This window comes from Megalops cyprinoides, chromosome 4 (genome assembly GCF_013368585.1).
Source record: "Megalops cyprinoides isolate fMegCyp1 chromosome 4, fMegCyp1.pri, whole genome shotgun sequence".
Taxonomy (NCBI): domain Eukaryota; kingdom Metazoa; phylum Chordata; class Actinopteri; order Elopiformes; family Megalopidae; genus Megalops; species Megalops cyprinoides.
The window spans coordinates 41,492,116-41,511,020 of NC_050586.1; the positions used below are offsets into that span (position 1 = coordinate 41,492,116).

Consider the following 18,905-nt stretch of genomic DNA (forward strand, 5'->3'; position numbering starts at 1 on the left):
GACAAGATTGTCAGACTACGGAGTGAGTTTAGATTATAATGTTAGCTAAGATCAGATAATTTATCTCACCCAGCTGACTGGCAGACTGCCGAATTGGAATTTGTCTATCTATCTATTTAAGTTAGCTAGGTCGTGAATACGACAGACCAAACAGCCCAAAACTGGCTGTGTTTCAGTACTACGCTATATTAAATATTTTTGCTTGGCAGATAACTTGTTGACTTACAGCTACGTCAAGATCAAATTCTTACTGGACGACGCGAAATCATTGAGTGCTAGTCACATAAATTGGTGGAATTAAAAGATAGTCTTGCGACAGGTCGCGATAAAGTCCGTTTGTAATGTTGGTCACCTTAATCCCATTTGAATGTCGCTGCAAGATGTCTGATTTAACCTGATGAGGTGTCTCTCAAACCATTCTAAGCAAAACAATTATAGCAAACCTGTAAACTTGCCACTTAGCTAAGTGTCACAACTGAGTGTTCTGGCAAAGAAGGGGACTCTTTTAATTTGTCTCCCTTTTATTTTTATCTTGGATCTGCAGGAAAGCGATTTGTCACCTGCTGTTAAACCATTTGTATCTAATACACTGAAGGAAACGGGACCAACGCCCTCCAGAGAAGCTGCAGCTCCTTTTAGCTTTACACTACCAAATCCTTATGTGCAGGAGCAGTGTAAAAGAAGGTAGGTGTTGATGACGGGAGCTAGCATGTTTGAGGAAAACTGTACAGAGCGTAATTATCTTAGTAACTTTAAGAATTGTCTATCCACTTTGTGAGAGAATACATGCGGGAAAATGGATATTCATTTTGCAAATCCAAGGTTGAATTTTAGTTTGTGTCAACATTATTTGCTTAATTGCAAGATGGTGGGACCATTTATTGCAGAGCACAACTTTGGAATCCTAGGAACCAGTCCTCCTCAGGGAAGTGCTCCTTGCAGACTTCTGAGCGGAAATCCATAACCAGGGACAGTCAGTGGAGTGATACATCTACCAAGCATGGCTACAGCAATGCACGGCAGTATAGAGGGGAAATGGAAGCCCTATCAGATCCAGCGATGGAAAGCTCATCACATGAAAAGCACAGAAAGGTCTTTTCACAATATGCTTCTGTAAGATGGTGAAGTTAACATTTCAGTGTTTTTGCATGCATTAGTCCTAAAGCTTACCCAAGGGACCAGTAACTACCTCATTGTCAAGGAGTTGCCTAAAAATGATTTAACACACATAAAAATGACCGTGTGTTTTTTTTAATGTTTTGTATAATGCATTTTGATTACTTTCACACAGTCTCTGCTGTGTAAAATACTAAAATGTCACATCGATGCACATTTTGCAAATTAAACTCTGTGCATGAAATGGTATATTCTTCTTGTGACTCCCCTTTGCTTTTGAAGCAAAGCTATTTAGGACATGCTGCAATAAATTTTTCATAACAGAGTAAGTAATTTTTATCCAAACCTTTTAGGCATCAAGACCAAGTACTGACCCAGTCTCTCAGTGTAAAACATTGACAAGGGAACCACTGGAAGTAACAAAAAATGAAGGTAATCTAGAAACAGTTTGCACCCTGTTAAAACATAATTGCAGTTTTTAGGGATTTGGTGTTTTTCACCTTTAATATAGTAGAATTAACACAAAACCTTTTTAAGATAATGAAGCATGCTGATTTGAAATTTTAGTTGTTATGTGGCTAAGTCCATGATAACCAAAGTCTGATAAACACAAATTTTTATCCAGATAGAGAGAAGAGTATAAAGTACGTTGCTGTGCAGGGGAACAGGAGACTACTGGCAGCAAGTAGCAATGTTGAAGGGATTGCTATCTGTTTCTGATGATTCTTTTGAAATAACAGCATTCTCAAAATGGATTGGTCAGAGAAAGCCATCTAAACATTATTTAAGGACTCATATTGGTATGTTAAATAATACAGGCGAGTCTTAGGGACCCTAAAGTCAGTCAGGTAGTCACTTCTCACTGGAGCAGGGAAATGTCACGTTTTGAAGTTTCCTGCATAGAAACTGAGAAACCAGTGGGAGCATTTTGTGCTTCTGAGATGATGTTCTTAATTTGCTAAATATTATATAAGGTGCAGCACAGTGAGATATGATTTGGAGATGAGTGCCCCTTTTACTCAGCCAGTGATTTGACACAGTGTTTGCAGTATACATGAGACCCTTTGATTAAGTAGAACTAATTTTTTGTTTTGTCTCCATCATGACATTCACTGATGTTCAGTCAAAATACTAAAACAACATTTACAACTTGAATTTATTCAGGTGCTTTCAGTTTGACACAGTTCATTTTTTCCAGGTAGCAGAGCATCCAGATCTGCAGTGAAGTCCGCAGAGAGAACCATAGCCTGGCAAGGAGATGTTGACGCATTTGAAGTGAAACTGTCCGATTTCCCAGAACTCAGTTTACTTGCGTCTTGCAAGTCCACGTTTCCTGTCCCGCAGGAGCCTCTGAACCCCCACCCAGCCCATTGTCAGGCTTCACCACCCCACAGTAAGGTTAGTTAGCTATCACAACAGTTAGTTATTTCAACTGAAAGACATGTAGCATTGTACTACCTTTAGGGTCTAAGCACCTATAGTACATGGAACACTGTTATTAGTTGTCCTCCACCTCCTCATTCCACTCCCATCTGCTGCACTGTTTTCTTAAAAACACTAAATTTAGCCTGCAGGTAGAGACCTATGACAAATGTTCAATCTGTCAGCATGGGGCTTATCAGACACTTACAATCATCTTTTGCCCATAATATGCAAAAGAGTAAACTTTATTGTTTATTTGGTCATAGTCACATTTGATGACAGATTGGGGCATACTTTATCAGATATGTGTCATGTCGCTACAATCCAGTGAAACATGTAGCTGCGTTAAGCAGTGTATTTATGATATTTATGATATTTATGGTATTTATGAAATGTTCACTCAGAAAGCGTCATCTTAAAAGTTGCAGTACTTATGTGCATGAAATGTACGGTGTCAAAGTATTTAACATATCCTGTATGTGTTTGTTTTTGACTGCACTCTCTGCTAACCTATCTTTGACTCTACCCCTGTCCTGTCTAGACCAGCTGAGTAGGGACAGAGGGAGAGGGTGTGTTATGGGCCAAGCTACCATACACAAGGGCAGCACAACTTCTGGCTCATACACATCCTTTTTGTTTTTAAAATATAAAAAAGTGCTGTGAGTGTTAGTACAGGCATAAGCTGTAACATCCTGTTCTGATTCAAATGTGTAATATAGTCATCTCCTGAACAGAGGAGTGATTATTAAAATGAGTGGCAGCTCCAAATTTAACGTGAGGATTTTTATTATGCATGGCTGCTTTTACACAATTTGCCAATTTTTGTGTTGTGTTGAAAGGCATTGTTTGCAGTTCATGCCATTTTCACACTAACATCGTTGGCAAAATAACAGTCTTGCAATGCTGTCATAACCCACACCACTGACCAGTTCTGGAAGAATTCCATCAAATTGATAGTTGCAAGACTTTGATATGCACTAGGCAAATGGTGTAATGTTGCCCCAAGTAGATATTAAATTATTACAATGGCCAGAGCCTAATTTGTTTTTATGCATCTCTGTTTACACTTTCAATGCAACAAAATTTTGACAAAGAATACAGTACCTGAAGATATTGCTTTACCATGGTTGTATGCCGTGTATACCCTACTTAATTTTTTTTCTTTTGGCATCTAGGGTAATTGAAATTTGTTGTTTTTAATGAAAAGGATGTGAAAGGGTGTAAGCATTCCATACTGTGTGCACTCTGCACTGAATTTTTTTAATCCATTTTCATGGCTTGGTCTGAAAGTGGGGAATTTATCTGAGCGAAATGGTGGAATTCTCAGACCACACAAGTATGCAGTGAGTGTTACTTGTAAGACAACATATTTGCATCAGATTGTGAGCGCTATGGTGAGAAATGCCTCTGTTGGCCTTCTGACCATTAAGCTTAGTCTCTGAATACCTTGTGGTATTGAAGGATCAGATAAATAGGCAGCTATTTGGCATAAATTTAAAACCTAATGCCAAACTGTGCTACTTATATAGCTACCAGAATTGTCTATCTTCCTAGCTTCTGATCAACATTTTACTCCTTGTCTGTTTTCATATACACATGAACCTGGTAAATATTGCTTTTAGTTGCCACCCTCTCAATGTCTTGTTGTCTTCAAAACACTCCACTCACCACTGAATTGAATATTCTGAATTTTAATGCCAAGTCAAACCTGTTTATTGTCAACTTTGTAGTGGTCTTTGGATGTATAGTTTGAAAATAACTGATTAAACCAGTAATACTGTACTTGGTCATGGAAACATTTTGTACAGCTAATGTAAATCAGTTTGATGATATTGGATAAGAATGACATTGGCTAAACTAGCTTTGGTTTGCAAACTTCTCAAAAAAGGCTGCATGTCTAATCAACCAGTAATCAACAATGTACACCATTTTAGAATAATACATCTCAGGTTTTCTAAACTATCAGCTAACAGTATGCTGCTGTTAACCAAGTACATGCTTGCTTTGGGCTCATTCCATGCCAACTCACCTAGGACCTCTATTAACTAAGATTAATATTTTGTCCAGACACATGAACAAGATGACATCATCTAGTATGCAACAAACCAAGCCATTACAAACTGTAACTTGCAAATTTCCTGAACCCAATGAAAAACGGGCTCAATAGGTATCACACAGCACTATGTTGACAAGGTTTTCTATCTCTAATATCTACCTATGAACTAAAATCATTGAATGTAATATTATGAAAAATTAGCTGTTTATTTTCTATATATCTGCAATGAATATTAACACTTTAATATTGAATTGAAATAATCATTCTTGGGAAAATATATAGTCAAAATATCTTAAAAGTGGGTTTTTCAACTCCGAAGCTATATTTAGCAAGATCTGTGGCACTCAGTTTTTTATACAGGACCAAACAACTTTTAGATGTGATAGAAGTATATTAATGCTACACAGAGTCAAAATTTGGTTGCAAGAAAGTGAAAACTAGTGGATTTGATTACTGTAAAACATTCAGCAACAACTATTTAGATGAATACATGTTGCAAATTATCCTTAGGGTTTCTTGGATGTTCAGTACAAATCCAGTCCAGTGAAAAATAAGCAATTGGTGAGGCTTATAATACACACACAAAGAATCGAAAAAATGATTAAATTTATCTTCGAGGGCCAAACTTCAGAAATTCATAACTAAAAAAGTATTTTTAGTTAGTAGTAGTATAGGAGTAAAGCTATAGGATTTTGCAAGGTCCCATGAATTTAATAGACATTTTTACATGAATTTATTTCATGAAGATCCATGACATAAACTGGGAAAAGTTCTGAATTCTGGGTGAGTTGGCATGGAATGACCCTTTGGGTACCACTGTTGGATGCCACAAGAGTGTATCCTGGTGCTCTGTCCAGCAAAAGTACCAATATGCTATTTTTTCTGAAAAGCAAAAACATGTTAAAAACAGCTATTAACTATGTTTACTTTGCTTACTCAGAATATCACCAATATGGCTTGATACAGACAAATTTGTGTGTAAATGTAGCCTCTCATTTGATTTATTTATTGGTGCTTGTGTGTCTTGCAGCCTGGTTTTCAAAGACAATTATGGTGAAAATTAGGGAGCATAACTGGACGAATGTATGGCTTCATTTTTTTAAGTTACATGATGAAAGTCTTAACAAGAATGTGGTAATATTCCAAACCAAAATTTGTTAATAGTTAATAGTCAGCAAAAGCCAGCAAAAAAGACAGCAAATTCAGACAAGCACCTGATGTGTAGGGGCTATACAGTCAAGCATGTCATTTCCCGCATTTTGTGTTGTATTTGCACACTGATACATGTGCAAAGCAATGTGAAAATATCTGCTGTCAGTGCTGTTTTGCTATGGTTGTTATGAGAAAAAAATCTCATTCCTTTACAAGAGCTTCATGATCTGCACCACTTATTACCTAACATCTGAGCTTCATTTTAATAGATCAGTCACCTTTAATCAATCATTTCCATAAACCTGCCTTTCTGTGGTGCATGCAGCCTCCAGCCACTGCCCTGGTAAACATAGAGGGGTCCTCAGTTTGGCTGACCTTAGCCAACAATGAGTAGCAAAGCAGGCAGTGTAAAATGTGCTATATCAGGCTATCAAACAGCAAACACGTCTTTTCACAGTGTTCTGAAAGATATAATAACCTGCACTTTATGGCCAGGATACATTTGAGTAATAATAAGCCTCAGTGTTCTAGTGCAAGTCAGCCCTCACACTTGTGTGTACTTTAGTTTTGCTATATAGATTTGGTAGCTGTCCAGACTTGGTCTGGTTTGTCCAGACTGTATGGCCCCTTTAACGTGTCCTGTACATTGACAAGGCTTTGAGGTCTCTGGCTGTTGTTACATAGGCTAACTGAGTCTTGAACATCAACATTGATTGATGACTTTTTAAAAGCTTATATTGTACATATTATCCAGACAATAAAAGGATATTTTGTAGTATGAACACATTAGCTAACCAGTCAGATATGAAAACATTTATTTTTAGTTGATATGCATCTTTATAATAAGCCTTGAAAATAAAGTAATTGTATAAATGAATATATTTTGGGAATTATATTGGAGGTGTGTTTAAGAGGGTAAATGTTGGTGCGAATTGTGTTGTCTTCAAACATTATGTACATTAGGTTGAATGATTTAAATGCATAATCCACAACTGTGAATATATATGATAAAAAATTACTTACCTTTTTATTATTTCTGCTCATTCTTAGAATGAATTATCTTTGAAAGGACAAACCGGCTCCTTTCAGAGCGGTCCTGCAGGGGAAACTGAGGACATTCCGTCAGTGTCTACTCAAGGTATTGAGCGAGAATGCATGTTATTTGTGGTTGTTCATTGAGAAGGAACTAAAATAATTCCATTAGAATCACATATATAGTAATCTGAGTAGAGGTTGACTGACATCATTTTTGACTGGCTAACACTAGTTTTTTAGAGAATGTGCCAATTATATATGGATGTTTTCAGATATAGGTAGATATAGATAAATATACCTATCCATGCTGGCCCTGAGTTTTACATCATTATGTTAGAAATGGAAAATAAAAAAATGCTCATCATAGCTAAATATGCTGCTCTAGAACATGTAAAAGTATTAAACAACACTGTACTGTGCAGCTGACTTTGGAAACAGTGCCTCTTGTTTAATTTTATATAAAAATGTTTTTGTATAAAATACACGGTAGAATATGGTTTTACACATGCATACACAATTTTTTTTACATTTTTAAAAGACTTGTCTTTTGACAAGTGGTCTATGATATAATTTTTCTGTGGGCATAACTTCAAGAAACTCTAGCAGGTACTAAGCAATTTTTTGATGATCGTTGCAGCTGATCAACTAGCAAGCTACTTAACATTGTCAGCAATAAGGGCTATGCTAGATTCATTGCAGTGATGGCTAGCTAAATATATACTTTAGCAGTATGCTAAAATGGGCATCTGTGGGTCTCAGCTGTCACTTTAAGAAAATCAATAGGAATACATATATCACTGTAAACGCTCTTCCAGACATTGTTCTGAATTGATGGGATAATGGTCATTGGTCCTCTTTTTTCTCAATAGTATAGCCTTAGTACCTGAAGTCACTGTTACAGTTACTCCATTAAACCATGATGTTAAATCTATTTTATTCACTTGCTAGATTGCAATGAGTGCTGTGCCTAGGGCTGTGTGATATGACCAAAATCTCATATCCCGATATTGGCCATTTCATATCTCGATAACGATACATATCACGATATAGCACATTTCTGTAAATTCAATGAATAAGTAGTTTGTATAAAATGACTACATGGAAAGGCCTATTTCTTATTACATTTTGAATTATATACTCGACAAATGAAAGGTACTTACTCACATTTGATTATTTTTCTCCTTTTATTTAGAACCTTTGTGCAAATTTTCAACTTACGCCTCGTTTCCATATAGCTCTGTGTACGTATGCAAGTCAATCGGAACTCCTTTCATTCCTATGGGAACCTCCGTGATCTCCGATGTGTTTGCGAAACTCCTCCTTCCGTTTTTCAAGGTCCAGAATTTGCCTTTGAGTGTGTTGAAAAAATTAACTTTTGCAGCAGATTTCGAGACCGGAGAGACCGTATGCAGTCTGCCAGGAAGTTAATGGCATTGGAAAAACAAATTAGCTAACGGGCTATTTCCTTCAATTCAGTTGCTTGACTAGTGATCGAAGTTAAATGAAAGTGAGAGTTCATTAAACATATTTTGAAGAAAGAATTTGCGTAATCAGGCAACCTTTTGCATCGACATAAACACTGTGCTTTAACCAATAATCATAAGAAATATAGATCATCTTTATCACTTTGATATGAAAACTTTATCTCCCTCCCCTTCTACTGCTGTGATTCCCCTCCATTATATTGCCACTCATTTGACATATAAATAGAGGTTGCTTCACCGTTGCATTCATCCCATGATGACACCGACACGAGTGAGAGTTACGTTTTGATCCATCTCCTTTTCCTTGTGTTGAACACTAGAGGGAATATTGCATATTATACTGAATTACGGACACCAAACAAAACTGTGTGGAAACGAGGCGTAACCCTTTCGTGCTTACGGTCACACCAGTGTGATTTGCCGTTAAGTGTGTATGCTAAAACCGGTGAGATTAAAACATTAGACTGGAAAAATTCTAGCTAAGTATAGCTTTCAGGAAACAGCGATATAACGTTAAAAAATATAGAAAATGCTCACTGAAAACTATGAGAAGCTTAATAACGCTAATGAAAACATAACGAACTGTGTAATGTAACACGCACTACATAGCATAAAAATAAGTTACGTGCAAAAGGGTTAAGCATGTAACAAAATATAAAATATTAATATATAAAATATAAAAAGGTAAAGAGAAAACACTTTCTCTTTCACTTATCACATTCACTCTCCTCCATGTTTGTTTGTGTTGCTTTCATGCAAATTGCCTGCCTGCGTCCGTGACATGTGGAAGAATGCAAACGTCGTCCAAATGACGAAAAATATTGCCGTAAAGTGTGTGCTTTGCGACACAACGAAATAAACGATAGAACATGATATGAAACGCTAGACGTTTTTCTATCATAACACAATATATATCGTCATATCGCACAGCCCTAGCTATGCCTGTAAATACATGTATTGTTTTTACAAAAAATGTCATGTAACTATGCTGAGATAGGAACTTCAGGTAATGGATTTAATTTCTTGCTAATTGCTAACAAACATGATACTTTATAAACAAACTGGAATTATTCGGTTATTAGTTTTTCATCTGTCTTCACATTCATTGGCAGACCTCTTGGTGTGGTTAAACTGGTTGATAATTGAGTAAGTGATTGGTCATATCAGTAAGAAACACAGTTGCAAAGTGCTGGCTGAGGGGATCACTGTATCAATGCAAGGGACAATATAAGCATTATGGATCTTTTTTGGTTGATGCCGATAAAAAGTATAAAATGCTTAGCAGCTACTAACATTGTCTAGCATACACTATATGGACAAAAGTATTTGGCCACATCTGTTTTTCAGGGTTTGGGCTAGGCCCCTTATCTCCATTGAAGGGCAATCTTAATGTTTCAGCATACCAAGACATTTTGGACAATGCTATGCTTCCAACTTTGTGGCAACAGTTTGGAGAAGGCCCTTTTCTATTCCAACATGACTGTGCCCCAGTGCACAAAGCAAGGACTATAAAGACATGGTTTGATGAGTTCGGTGTGGAAGAACTTGACTGGCCCGCACAGAGCCCTGACCTCAACCCCATCGAGCATCTTTGGGATGAACTGGAACGGAGATTGCGAGCCAGGCCTTCTCGTCCAACATCAGCGCCTGACCTCATAAATGCTCTACAGAATGAATGGGCACAAATTCCCACAGAAACACTCCAAAATCTTGTGGAAAGCCTTCCAAGAAGAGTGGAAGCTCTTATAGCTGCAAAAGGGGTACCATATTACTCCATATTAAAGTATATGTATTTGAATACAATATCATTACAATGTAATGATCAGGCGTCCGAATACTTTTGTCCATATAGTGTATGTCAGTCGAGCCTTATATCCAACATTAAGCCATACTTTATTCAAGGGGAAAAGTAACCACTGATATTGGTGTCCATAGGCCTTCCTTTAGAGCCAGTTTTGCCCAGCTCTGGACTGCCAGCAGCATCCTGGGCCAGCATTGCCTCCCAGCACCCGAGGCAAACTATCCCTGGGAAGACCAGCACTGCCAGTCCCACAACTTCTTCCCAGGTACTGTTTTATCTTGTAGTGGAGTTATTGTCTTTATTGACAGAAATGATAATATATTAGCCTGACTAAATACTACTTGCCCAGTATTCTCATCCTGTGCCATGTAAAAGTAAACATTAAATTAAAAAAATAAACTAGATGGGCAATATAGTTTGTTGCCAGTTAACAGTTCAACTTTAAAAAAGCATCGATAAAGACAGGGAGATAAACGTTTACATAGTTAGACTGGTGGATGTATAAGACTCTTGTCTAAAAATATGGGGGGTGGGGCAAATTTGCCCATCAAAATTGGAGTGATTCCCCCCGGTATAGAGTGTGTAAAATTGTAATGAGCAGAACCGTATTAAATATTACCTTTTGTTGATTTTGAGCCTATTTTTCATGACCTGAAGTGTAATTGCCACATTTGTCACATTTTATTGAACACTGTAATGAAATATGAATTCAGTAATTTTCATAATTTCCAACACTTGTGCAAATTTCGAATATTCTAATCAGTGGCAACTGGAGGACCAATGTAGAGACAAGCATTTACAATGCTATTGTGAGCAGTGGCGGCTGTTGAGCTGGAAACAGGGGAGGCTGGAACATTACCTTTAAATCTATCATTACTTTCAACCTGTTCCCCTTTATCTTCCTTGATTAACAATAAAACAAATAATACACAGAATAATTGACACCAATCGCGTAAATGGAGTAAATGATTATGCTCGCGAAACAGTGCCGGTTGTCTGTAGTTTGTGTGCTTGTGAAAGCTACAACGTGAGATTGTTTAATTAACAAGGATGGGTTACTGTTAGAGAAGAATTAACCAGAGGGTACTGTTTGCTTCCATTTACAGAATGAGGTCAATGGAGAATTGGGAATGGAGCAAGTCTCTGAGAAGAAAAGGAAAAAGAAGAAGAAGAAGAAATCTAAACAACTGAATGATTATGCAGAGGTAGAGACTTGTGCTGCCCCAGTCATTGGTCAGGAGCCACCAAAGTTTCAGGTAAAAAAAGAATCAGACAAAAAAAGTATTACTTTTCGGATCTTGCATAATATGAGATGGTGTTTTTAGATGGCATATTGCAGTATTCAGATATAATATGTATAATATTATGTAAACATTGCAGTTAACATATCGTAACATTATATAACATTGTGGGTAACACATAACATTTAACTCCATGTACATGGATCTGTTAAAGTACACGTGCAGTCTAAGTACAAATATTCCAATCTGATGTATATGTATAATGGTTTTAAAATGATTAATAAATCCTGCTCTGTTAAGCATTGATGCAATAAGTAACTGTTTCATCAAATATTGAATATAAATTTAAATGTTACTCTGTGTGTGTGTTCAGAATGTTATGTTTGAATTTCTGCATTTATCTCTTACAGGATGAAGAGGAATTTCCAGAATTGGCCCTTTCATCTGTCAGTTTCGCCAAAAGGATGAGTCCTGCAGCTGCCCTCTTCTCTTACAGCCACATGGCAAAGACTCACACAGAGGTACAGCAAAGGGGCGTACCGCTATGATTAGAGATGCACCAATCCACTTTTTTCAATTTTATTTATTTCAGTACTATTATTGTTATTATTATTATTGTTGTTGTTGTTGTTGTTGGTATTATGTGTAACAGTGTTTCCCACAGGTCTGAAATGTACTTGTGGTGGTAGCTGGCGGAAAGGGCCAGCATTACCTGCCGGCACAAAAATGGTTTACTACATGTGACAAGCAACAAATACGTGTGACCTTTAGCACAATGTTTTGATTTATTGAATATTTCTATTAATTTCACATAATACATTTCACAGATCTAACCTGCCAACCCTCCCCTCCCTCTACCCACATGGGAAGAGTAAAACAAAGTAAAAAAAAAAAAGATTAAGAGTGAAACACTCTTTAGTGTGTACAAAGTTGGCACTGTTTGTCAGAGCACTTAATCTTTCATATATTTAGCCAGGACAACTTTGCTGCTTGTTGCGCAATGGTCAAATTACGTGTGCTGAATACACTTTTGAGTCTTGTAGCTACCAACGCAGCATAGTTGCCGCTTTCTTTCATAGAATTCGAAGCTACTACCAAAGTCAGCGAACAGTTAAGCTGCTTACACATCACTAGCGTTGGGGCATCAACGCAACACTCAGCATAGGCTTGACGTGCCGCTCAGTCCTCCACATGACAAGCATCCTAGATATGTAATCAGCGCTATTTTAAAAAGTAAAGAGCGGGAGAAATAAGGCAGAGACAGAACCTCAAGTACTTACTATCTCAACAACTTTGCTGAACATGTATTTCAGCAAACAGAAAAAAGCCATGGCAATTGCTCTGATAGTTCGCCGAAGGAGGAAAAGAGCCTGTAGAACGTGGATTCACGAAATATTGCTGTCTCGGGATCTCTCGGGATCTTTAATGTTGAAAATGTTTCGGATGTTTTACTTTTACCTGTAATTTGTTGTTAAACCGTAGACATTCAAATTTGATGACTCAGAGACGTCTTCCAAATGAGCAAACGCTCTTTAAAATACCTCTTCCAGATCTATCGGCATACATCGCATAGATGTCTCGGAGATGTATGTGTGCTTACAGGGATACTAATACACTAGCTAGCTATCCAGGTTTTTTTGGCTCTGTAACGTTAATAATATAAACTCATATTTGGCACTTTGACAGAGCAGCTAACAACTAACTAAGCTAGCTAATAACCAGGGTACGTCCCTTCTGAGTATGCCGGGTATGTAGCTAATAACTATAAATTATTACAGCCGAATCTACAAACCTGGTAGCCACATCTCAATGCTCAATTTTTTTTAGCGAGGTCGTGGTACCACTTCGAAGTGGTGTCATACAACTCTGAATAGCCTGACAAACACAGTATAACCTTCTCCAGTTTGTCCTCCATTTTGACTTTGATTGGATCTTTAAATTCAATGTTTATATTTCGCGCCGGTGTCACGCTGCCCATGTTCCAGTACGTCACATTGTAAAATCATTGGTTACACTTGGAAAGGTCAGCGCAGAGAGGTAGAAAATAATTGATTGTGGGGCGTCGTTCTCTCGGATGGATAAAAAATAAAAAATCGCCAAATATACTTTGGCAGCCGTTAATATACCTGGGCGGCCCGCCCAAGTAAAGTGTACCTGTGGGAAACACTGGTGTAAGGTTACATGAGGCTGTGGTAGACCACACAGCACTTATTAAAAGAGCAAAAAATATACAAAAATGCGTTAAATTAAAATGTATTTGTATGTAAATTTATTTGAACTGTAGTTTAAGTAGGCTTCACATACAAGCAGGTGTAGGATTGCAAATTGCTATGGCAACTCCTTTAATGTTTTGAAAAACTTGAACAAATCAAGTGCACAGCCCATGCATTATCAACTACTAGTAGGCTATGCGCGAAGCATCCCAAACTGGCAACTCCAAGGCGATCCATTGCTTTTATCACGTTACTGGCATTGTCTCTTAAAATGACATGGACTTTCCTCTTCTCAATTTTTCACGCATTTAACATCTCCCCCACTGCTGTAGCGATGAACTATGTGTGAGCCATGAAACTGCTTAGCCTGCAGCACTGCTTTTTGCAAAGTAAAACCTGAGTCTATGCACTGTGCCCTCAGCTCCAGATGTCAGTTGTGAAACTACCCATTGCAACATTTTCCAAGCATTTCAAAATGAATTCACACACTTGCTTGTACGTATTTGCGATAGCCGTTTCGGAGATGAAATGCTGGTTTGGCAAGGTGTAGTGAGGCTCCAAATGTTCGATTAAGCGTCGAAAACCCACATTTTCAACAACAGAAAGGGGTTGGTCATCCAGCACAATGAATTCAGCAACTTTCTCCATTATCAGCTTTGCTTTGCTGTCTGGAGGGAGTTTCCCACGCTTCTGAATTTTTTCCAGCAATGTTTGCTGTTGCAGCACACTTTTCTTCTTGGCACTCGTTGCCTGTATAAATTCGGCATACTCCTTTCCATGTTGCTTCTGCAAGCGTTAAACAAGTTCGTGGTGTTGAAGTTTCCAACGCTGCTGCCACCCCTCGAAACACTTGCATTACATAAATTACACTCGGTTGTTTTGCTTTTTTCTTCCTTGAGCTAAAAATAACTCCACACAGCTGACATGATGACAGCGATGCTGACGGGTCCCACTCACGTTCTAGCTACTGTTCACATGACACATGCTTCTCATCTGTGTTACTTGTGACACATCTGTCTTTACGGCATGTCGCTCGAGGTTTAGTTAAGCATTTATGTGATAGTTTAGGCTAATGGATCGTTTCAGATTATACTTTTTTCCCAATATCTGATCCAGTGATTTTGGCCAGTATTGGACCGATACCAATACTGAGTATTGGAATATCGCCTCCCTAACTATGATTGTTTCAGCAGCTGTGTTTTCTAGTACTGTGAGGTAGGGTAAATATTTTGAAATTCCTTTTCAAAGTTAAATTTGATAAATTTTATATGTGTAGAGTGCTGAATGTCTGAGATTCAGTATTCTTCAGGAATGCAGACAGTGCTGCAGGAAATTAAAACATTAACTAGAAACGTGTATATAGAGGTTTTTCTTTGTTTGACAGGTGGGTAAAATACTGTCTTAAGGCAATCAGGGCAGTAACATGCTAACTAGCACTAGCGTATAAAAAGTTGTGAAAAGAAAAAAAAGGCAGTCTGATGTTATAAATTTTGTGATTAAATTTAGTCATTGTTACTTGGTATATGGACTCTTCTTTCATGGAATGGTAATACTGTGTGAACTTGCCCATATGAAGACACATTTCTCTGAGCATTGGCAGAATTGGTGACACCTCTTTACTGTAACAGTCCCTGTTAGTCTGAAGTATTTTTTCAGATTTATCCCAAAATTCATTCCGCTGCCGTTTCCCTTTGCATATAGTTTGTGTTTCTCTAGGTTGGATTTATATTCCTTATAAAAACCTGGAACAGAATCAACCAGGAGAATTCCACAGCCATAATGCAAATGTTTAAGGATTAAAATCCTGATTGCTATAAGGAATTTTTGTTTACATGCTGTACTATTGTTCAAAACTCTTCAGGTTTATTGTAGGTGTCAAGGATTCTGAAATCCTTCTAGCATGAAGTGTTCAACGTCATCATAAACTTTCAACGTGTTGACAAAATTGGTTTATTGCATTTAAACATCCCACAATTCCATCTGCCACCAAGCAGTAATTCAGAGTTTATCAATCTGAGTAGATTTCAAATCAGTCTTTATTAATTGTTCTTACAAAACAAACAAAATATGCAAACCATAGTGGTTTATCAGTGGCTACAGGTACGCTGTCAGATACATAGATATTATTCTATGTATTAGATCTATGCAAGTACTAGCACAGCTGATTCAACTGAGGCAGAACACATCAAATACACAGCTGGTGGTCACTGACTTTTAGCACAGATTTTTACAATAGTGATGTTAGCTATTTTGTTGGCTTAGCACTTAAAGATATATGAAAGGAATTTAGCCTAAGCACATCCATGTAATATATATACACAGATGTGTATATATATAAAAGGTATAAAAGGTTTGTAATCATATAATGAAAAAACAAAAGAAGACTAACGTGACTGAAGATGTGACTAATACTAGGCTAAAATGTTTACAGTTTGCATCAACAAAATTAAATGGTGAAGGGTGAAATGACTAAAATATGAGTGAGATTAATGTGCATTTTAGTCTAAACATTTTAAAAGACTAAGACTAAAACTAAATCTGAAAAGATACAATTAACACTGCTTTCTGTTTAGTTACAGAACAAGAAAGATTCTATGTCACCAGGAGATTTAACTTCCTTGCCACTAGAAAATCAGAAAAGCAGGACTCCCGTGGGAAAGCCGCCTCTACCAGAGACTAAGAATGGACAGGTAGGTGCAATATAGGATACCATTAAATTACCAGCACTTTTAAAAACTATTGTAATCATAAAACATTAAGACACTAAATGACTGGTCATTGTAGTTTTTGTATTCGTAACATAATTACATTGTCTGGCCTGCTGTTGACATTTGAGATCAGGATAGGATATTGTGGGCTATTGGATTGTAAAGCGCATCTTCTCTTGGCATTGGGGGCGGAGGGGGTCAGGGGAATCTAGTTGCTAGGAAACTAGATGGGATCCTCTAATTCGGTCATCCTGTTACAAACCAGAGAATATAAATGCAAACAATATGTTATTAATTATAACTAATATTACCATTATAGGTATGACATAGCCTTTGTAGAATATTTCAGACAAGAACCTTACTCTAACTGTGTTTAGAATGCTGTAATTTGTGATTGTCCAAAATGCCAAATAATGTGTTTAGTCATATTGATATGGAAAGTAACAGGTTTCAGGTTGGAAGGGCATACCAAATACATACACAGCACCAAAAGTTGGGCAGGGCGCTGAGTCAGGCAAGCTAGCTCTATGCATTTCCTTGTGGCTTAATTAGTTGTGACACAAATGTCCTTCCTGGAGATGATGTCACTGAAACCAGGAGGTTAACTTTTCTCTGTCAAAACAAGTTTTGGCATTTTTAACTTGACAGAGTGGTCTGTAAAATTATTATGTGTCAGCCTTGTGTCTCATTGCCCAACAAAAAACTAAGTGCATCAGTCCCTGCCTCCAATGGTGACACATTCCATGCTTGCCTCTTGTGCATACGTAGTCCAGGGCAGGCCAAATAATACTTACTGTGGGTTAGTAGGGTCATTTGATACGCAGTGTATTTCCAGTTCAATATATTTGTTCTGTTTTGTCGCGTTTTTATTCATATTTAATCAGGGGTGTGAATAAAATTGAGAGGACTGTATGTGTGTGTGTGTGTGTGTGTAATATATACTGTGTAAATAATCAAATAATCAAATTGTAAATTAACAAATGTCTTCTATTTACAGAAAGCTGAGAAAACAAGTGGCAAGAAAAGCAAGGTCCCTGTACAGCTTGACCTGGGGAACATGTTTGCTGTTCTGGAACAGAAGCAACAGTCCCAGAAATCCAATCGGGACCCTAAACCAATTATTCTCTCTGGTAAACCTAAGTTACAAGGCATACAGCTGTATAATTGCTTATACTTAATTGTGTAAGTGCTCCAGTACAAGCAGAGATTGTTATGATGAGACAAGCCTGATGTACAATTGCTGATTCTGAAAACAGGGTTGCTTAAAGGGGGAAAAAACATACATTGCTTCTGAAGTTTGAGCTATATGAAGTTTCATGTGAAGGGATGTTTTGTATGAAGGATATGTGCATTGTCTTTGATTTACTTTATTTCAATCATGAAAATGCAGTTGGAGGGGCAATACCTGTAGTGCACAAAGACTCCTCTAGTCAGAAGAAGAACTCCCGGAACCTGGATAAGGTAGCTCACAATCCCTTGGACTCCACATGTCCTCTGGTGAAGAAGGGCAAGCAGCGTGAGGTTCCGAAACCAAAAAAACCCACACCCCTTAAAAAAGTGAGTTTGTTGATGCCTAACAATGATTCTCAAGGGTTCCACATTATTGAAGTTGAGAGTCTGCTAAATTTGACCTGTTGTTATCCTTTAACCTACAGATTATTTTAAAGGAGAGAGAGGAAAGGAAGCAGACTCGCTTGCTGGAAGAGATGGGATTGGTGCCTCCAACCAGCAGGCCCTCCAGTGATCCAAGTAAAGAACCACAGGAAACACCTTAGTCAGAAAAACGACTAGCATGGCCTGACAGGTGTAGACAGACACTTGGATTTTGGGTGCATTAGACTGACAAAGAGTTGCAAAATATAAAAGCCTCAGGGAGTTATATGTGGCAAAAACGTGAAATGTTTGCTTTAATGGTTATCTCAACACTTAATTTAATGTGTCAAATTTTAAGAAAATCTGCAAAGATCATCTCAAGAAAGGTCAGATTTTACGGGGATTGATACAGTGATGTCAGTAAGTGGTTTGTAGCAACCTTGTTGGTGAATGATCCATTTATGAAAATGTACATCTATTCAAATATGTGGTTTTATGTGACACATGAATGGTAAGTCCTTCGGTTTTACACAGTCCATGGAATAAATTAGTCATAGAATGGGCCATAGGTGGTCTGTCTTCAACTGAAAATTGTGTGTGTGTGTGTGTGTGTGTGTGACACAGGTTACACAGACAAAAGGACTACTGTCATCCCTCAAACACAGGACAACGCTGAGCCTGAGCCGGATGAATCTGGTCAGGTGGAAAGTGATACAGAGGACACTACAGAGGAGATGACCCCCCTAAAAACCTGTTCCTCCAGTTGTCCCAAAATCCACAGCAGGAAATTCAGAGAGTAAGGCACTATGACTCTTAAGTTATCATCCATGTCACACCAAAATATCTTGCTTTCGTATTGTTGTTCATTTAATCCGATGATGACTTCCAACTCTTTCTTTTAATGATGTTTTTTCTTTTCATGACTGTACAGTCCAGTTCCGAAACCACAGGTTTTATGGTGGGTAGGGTATGCATTAGTAAAACTAGTGATAGGGGCAGTCATGGGCATGTTTCTCCTGAGCTGTTTTTGCTGTCTCCTTTTTTGCATTCAGCAGCGGTCTGCTGTTTGGTTCCTCATGCCTGA

At 37.7% G+C, this 18,905-nt stretch overlaps 1 protein-coding gene across 4 annotated transcripts in view; it reads left to right on the forward strand.

The window, feature by feature from the left end:
• The window catches only part of LOC118776341 (selenocysteine insertion sequence-binding protein 2-like), a 34,503-nt gene that overhangs the window by 759 nt on the left and 14,839 nt on the right, over positions 1 to 18,905 (forward strand). For 2 of the 4 annotated variants that reach the window (XM_036526627.1, XM_036526626.1), the window contains exons 2-14: positions 545 to 684; positions 888 to 1,113; positions 1,470 to 1,548; positions 2,315 to 2,514; positions 6,797 to 6,884; positions 10,201 to 10,331; positions 11,173 to 11,322; positions 11,718 to 11,828; positions 16,094 to 16,210; positions 17,226 to 17,358; positions 17,619 to 17,785; positions 17,884 to 17,977; positions 18,446 to 18,617. In XM_036526627.1, coding sequence (XP_036382520.1) covers positions 545 to 684; positions 888 to 1,113; positions 1,470 to 1,548; positions 2,315 to 2,514; positions 6,797 to 6,884; positions 10,201 to 10,331; positions 11,173 to 11,322; positions 11,718 to 11,828; positions 16,094 to 16,210; positions 17,226 to 17,358; positions 17,619 to 17,785; positions 17,884 to 17,977; positions 18,446 to 18,617 — 1,808 coding nt within the window. The remainder of the gene's footprint in view (positions 1 to 544; positions 685 to 887; positions 1,114 to 1,469; positions 1,549 to 2,314; positions 2,515 to 6,796; positions 6,885 to 10,200; positions 10,332 to 11,172; positions 11,323 to 11,717; positions 11,829 to 16,093; positions 16,211 to 17,225; positions 17,359 to 17,618; positions 17,786 to 17,883; positions 17,978 to 18,445; positions 18,618 to 18,905) is intronic. The other 2 variants (XM_036526629.1, XM_036526628.1) reach the window with 2 other exon arrangements.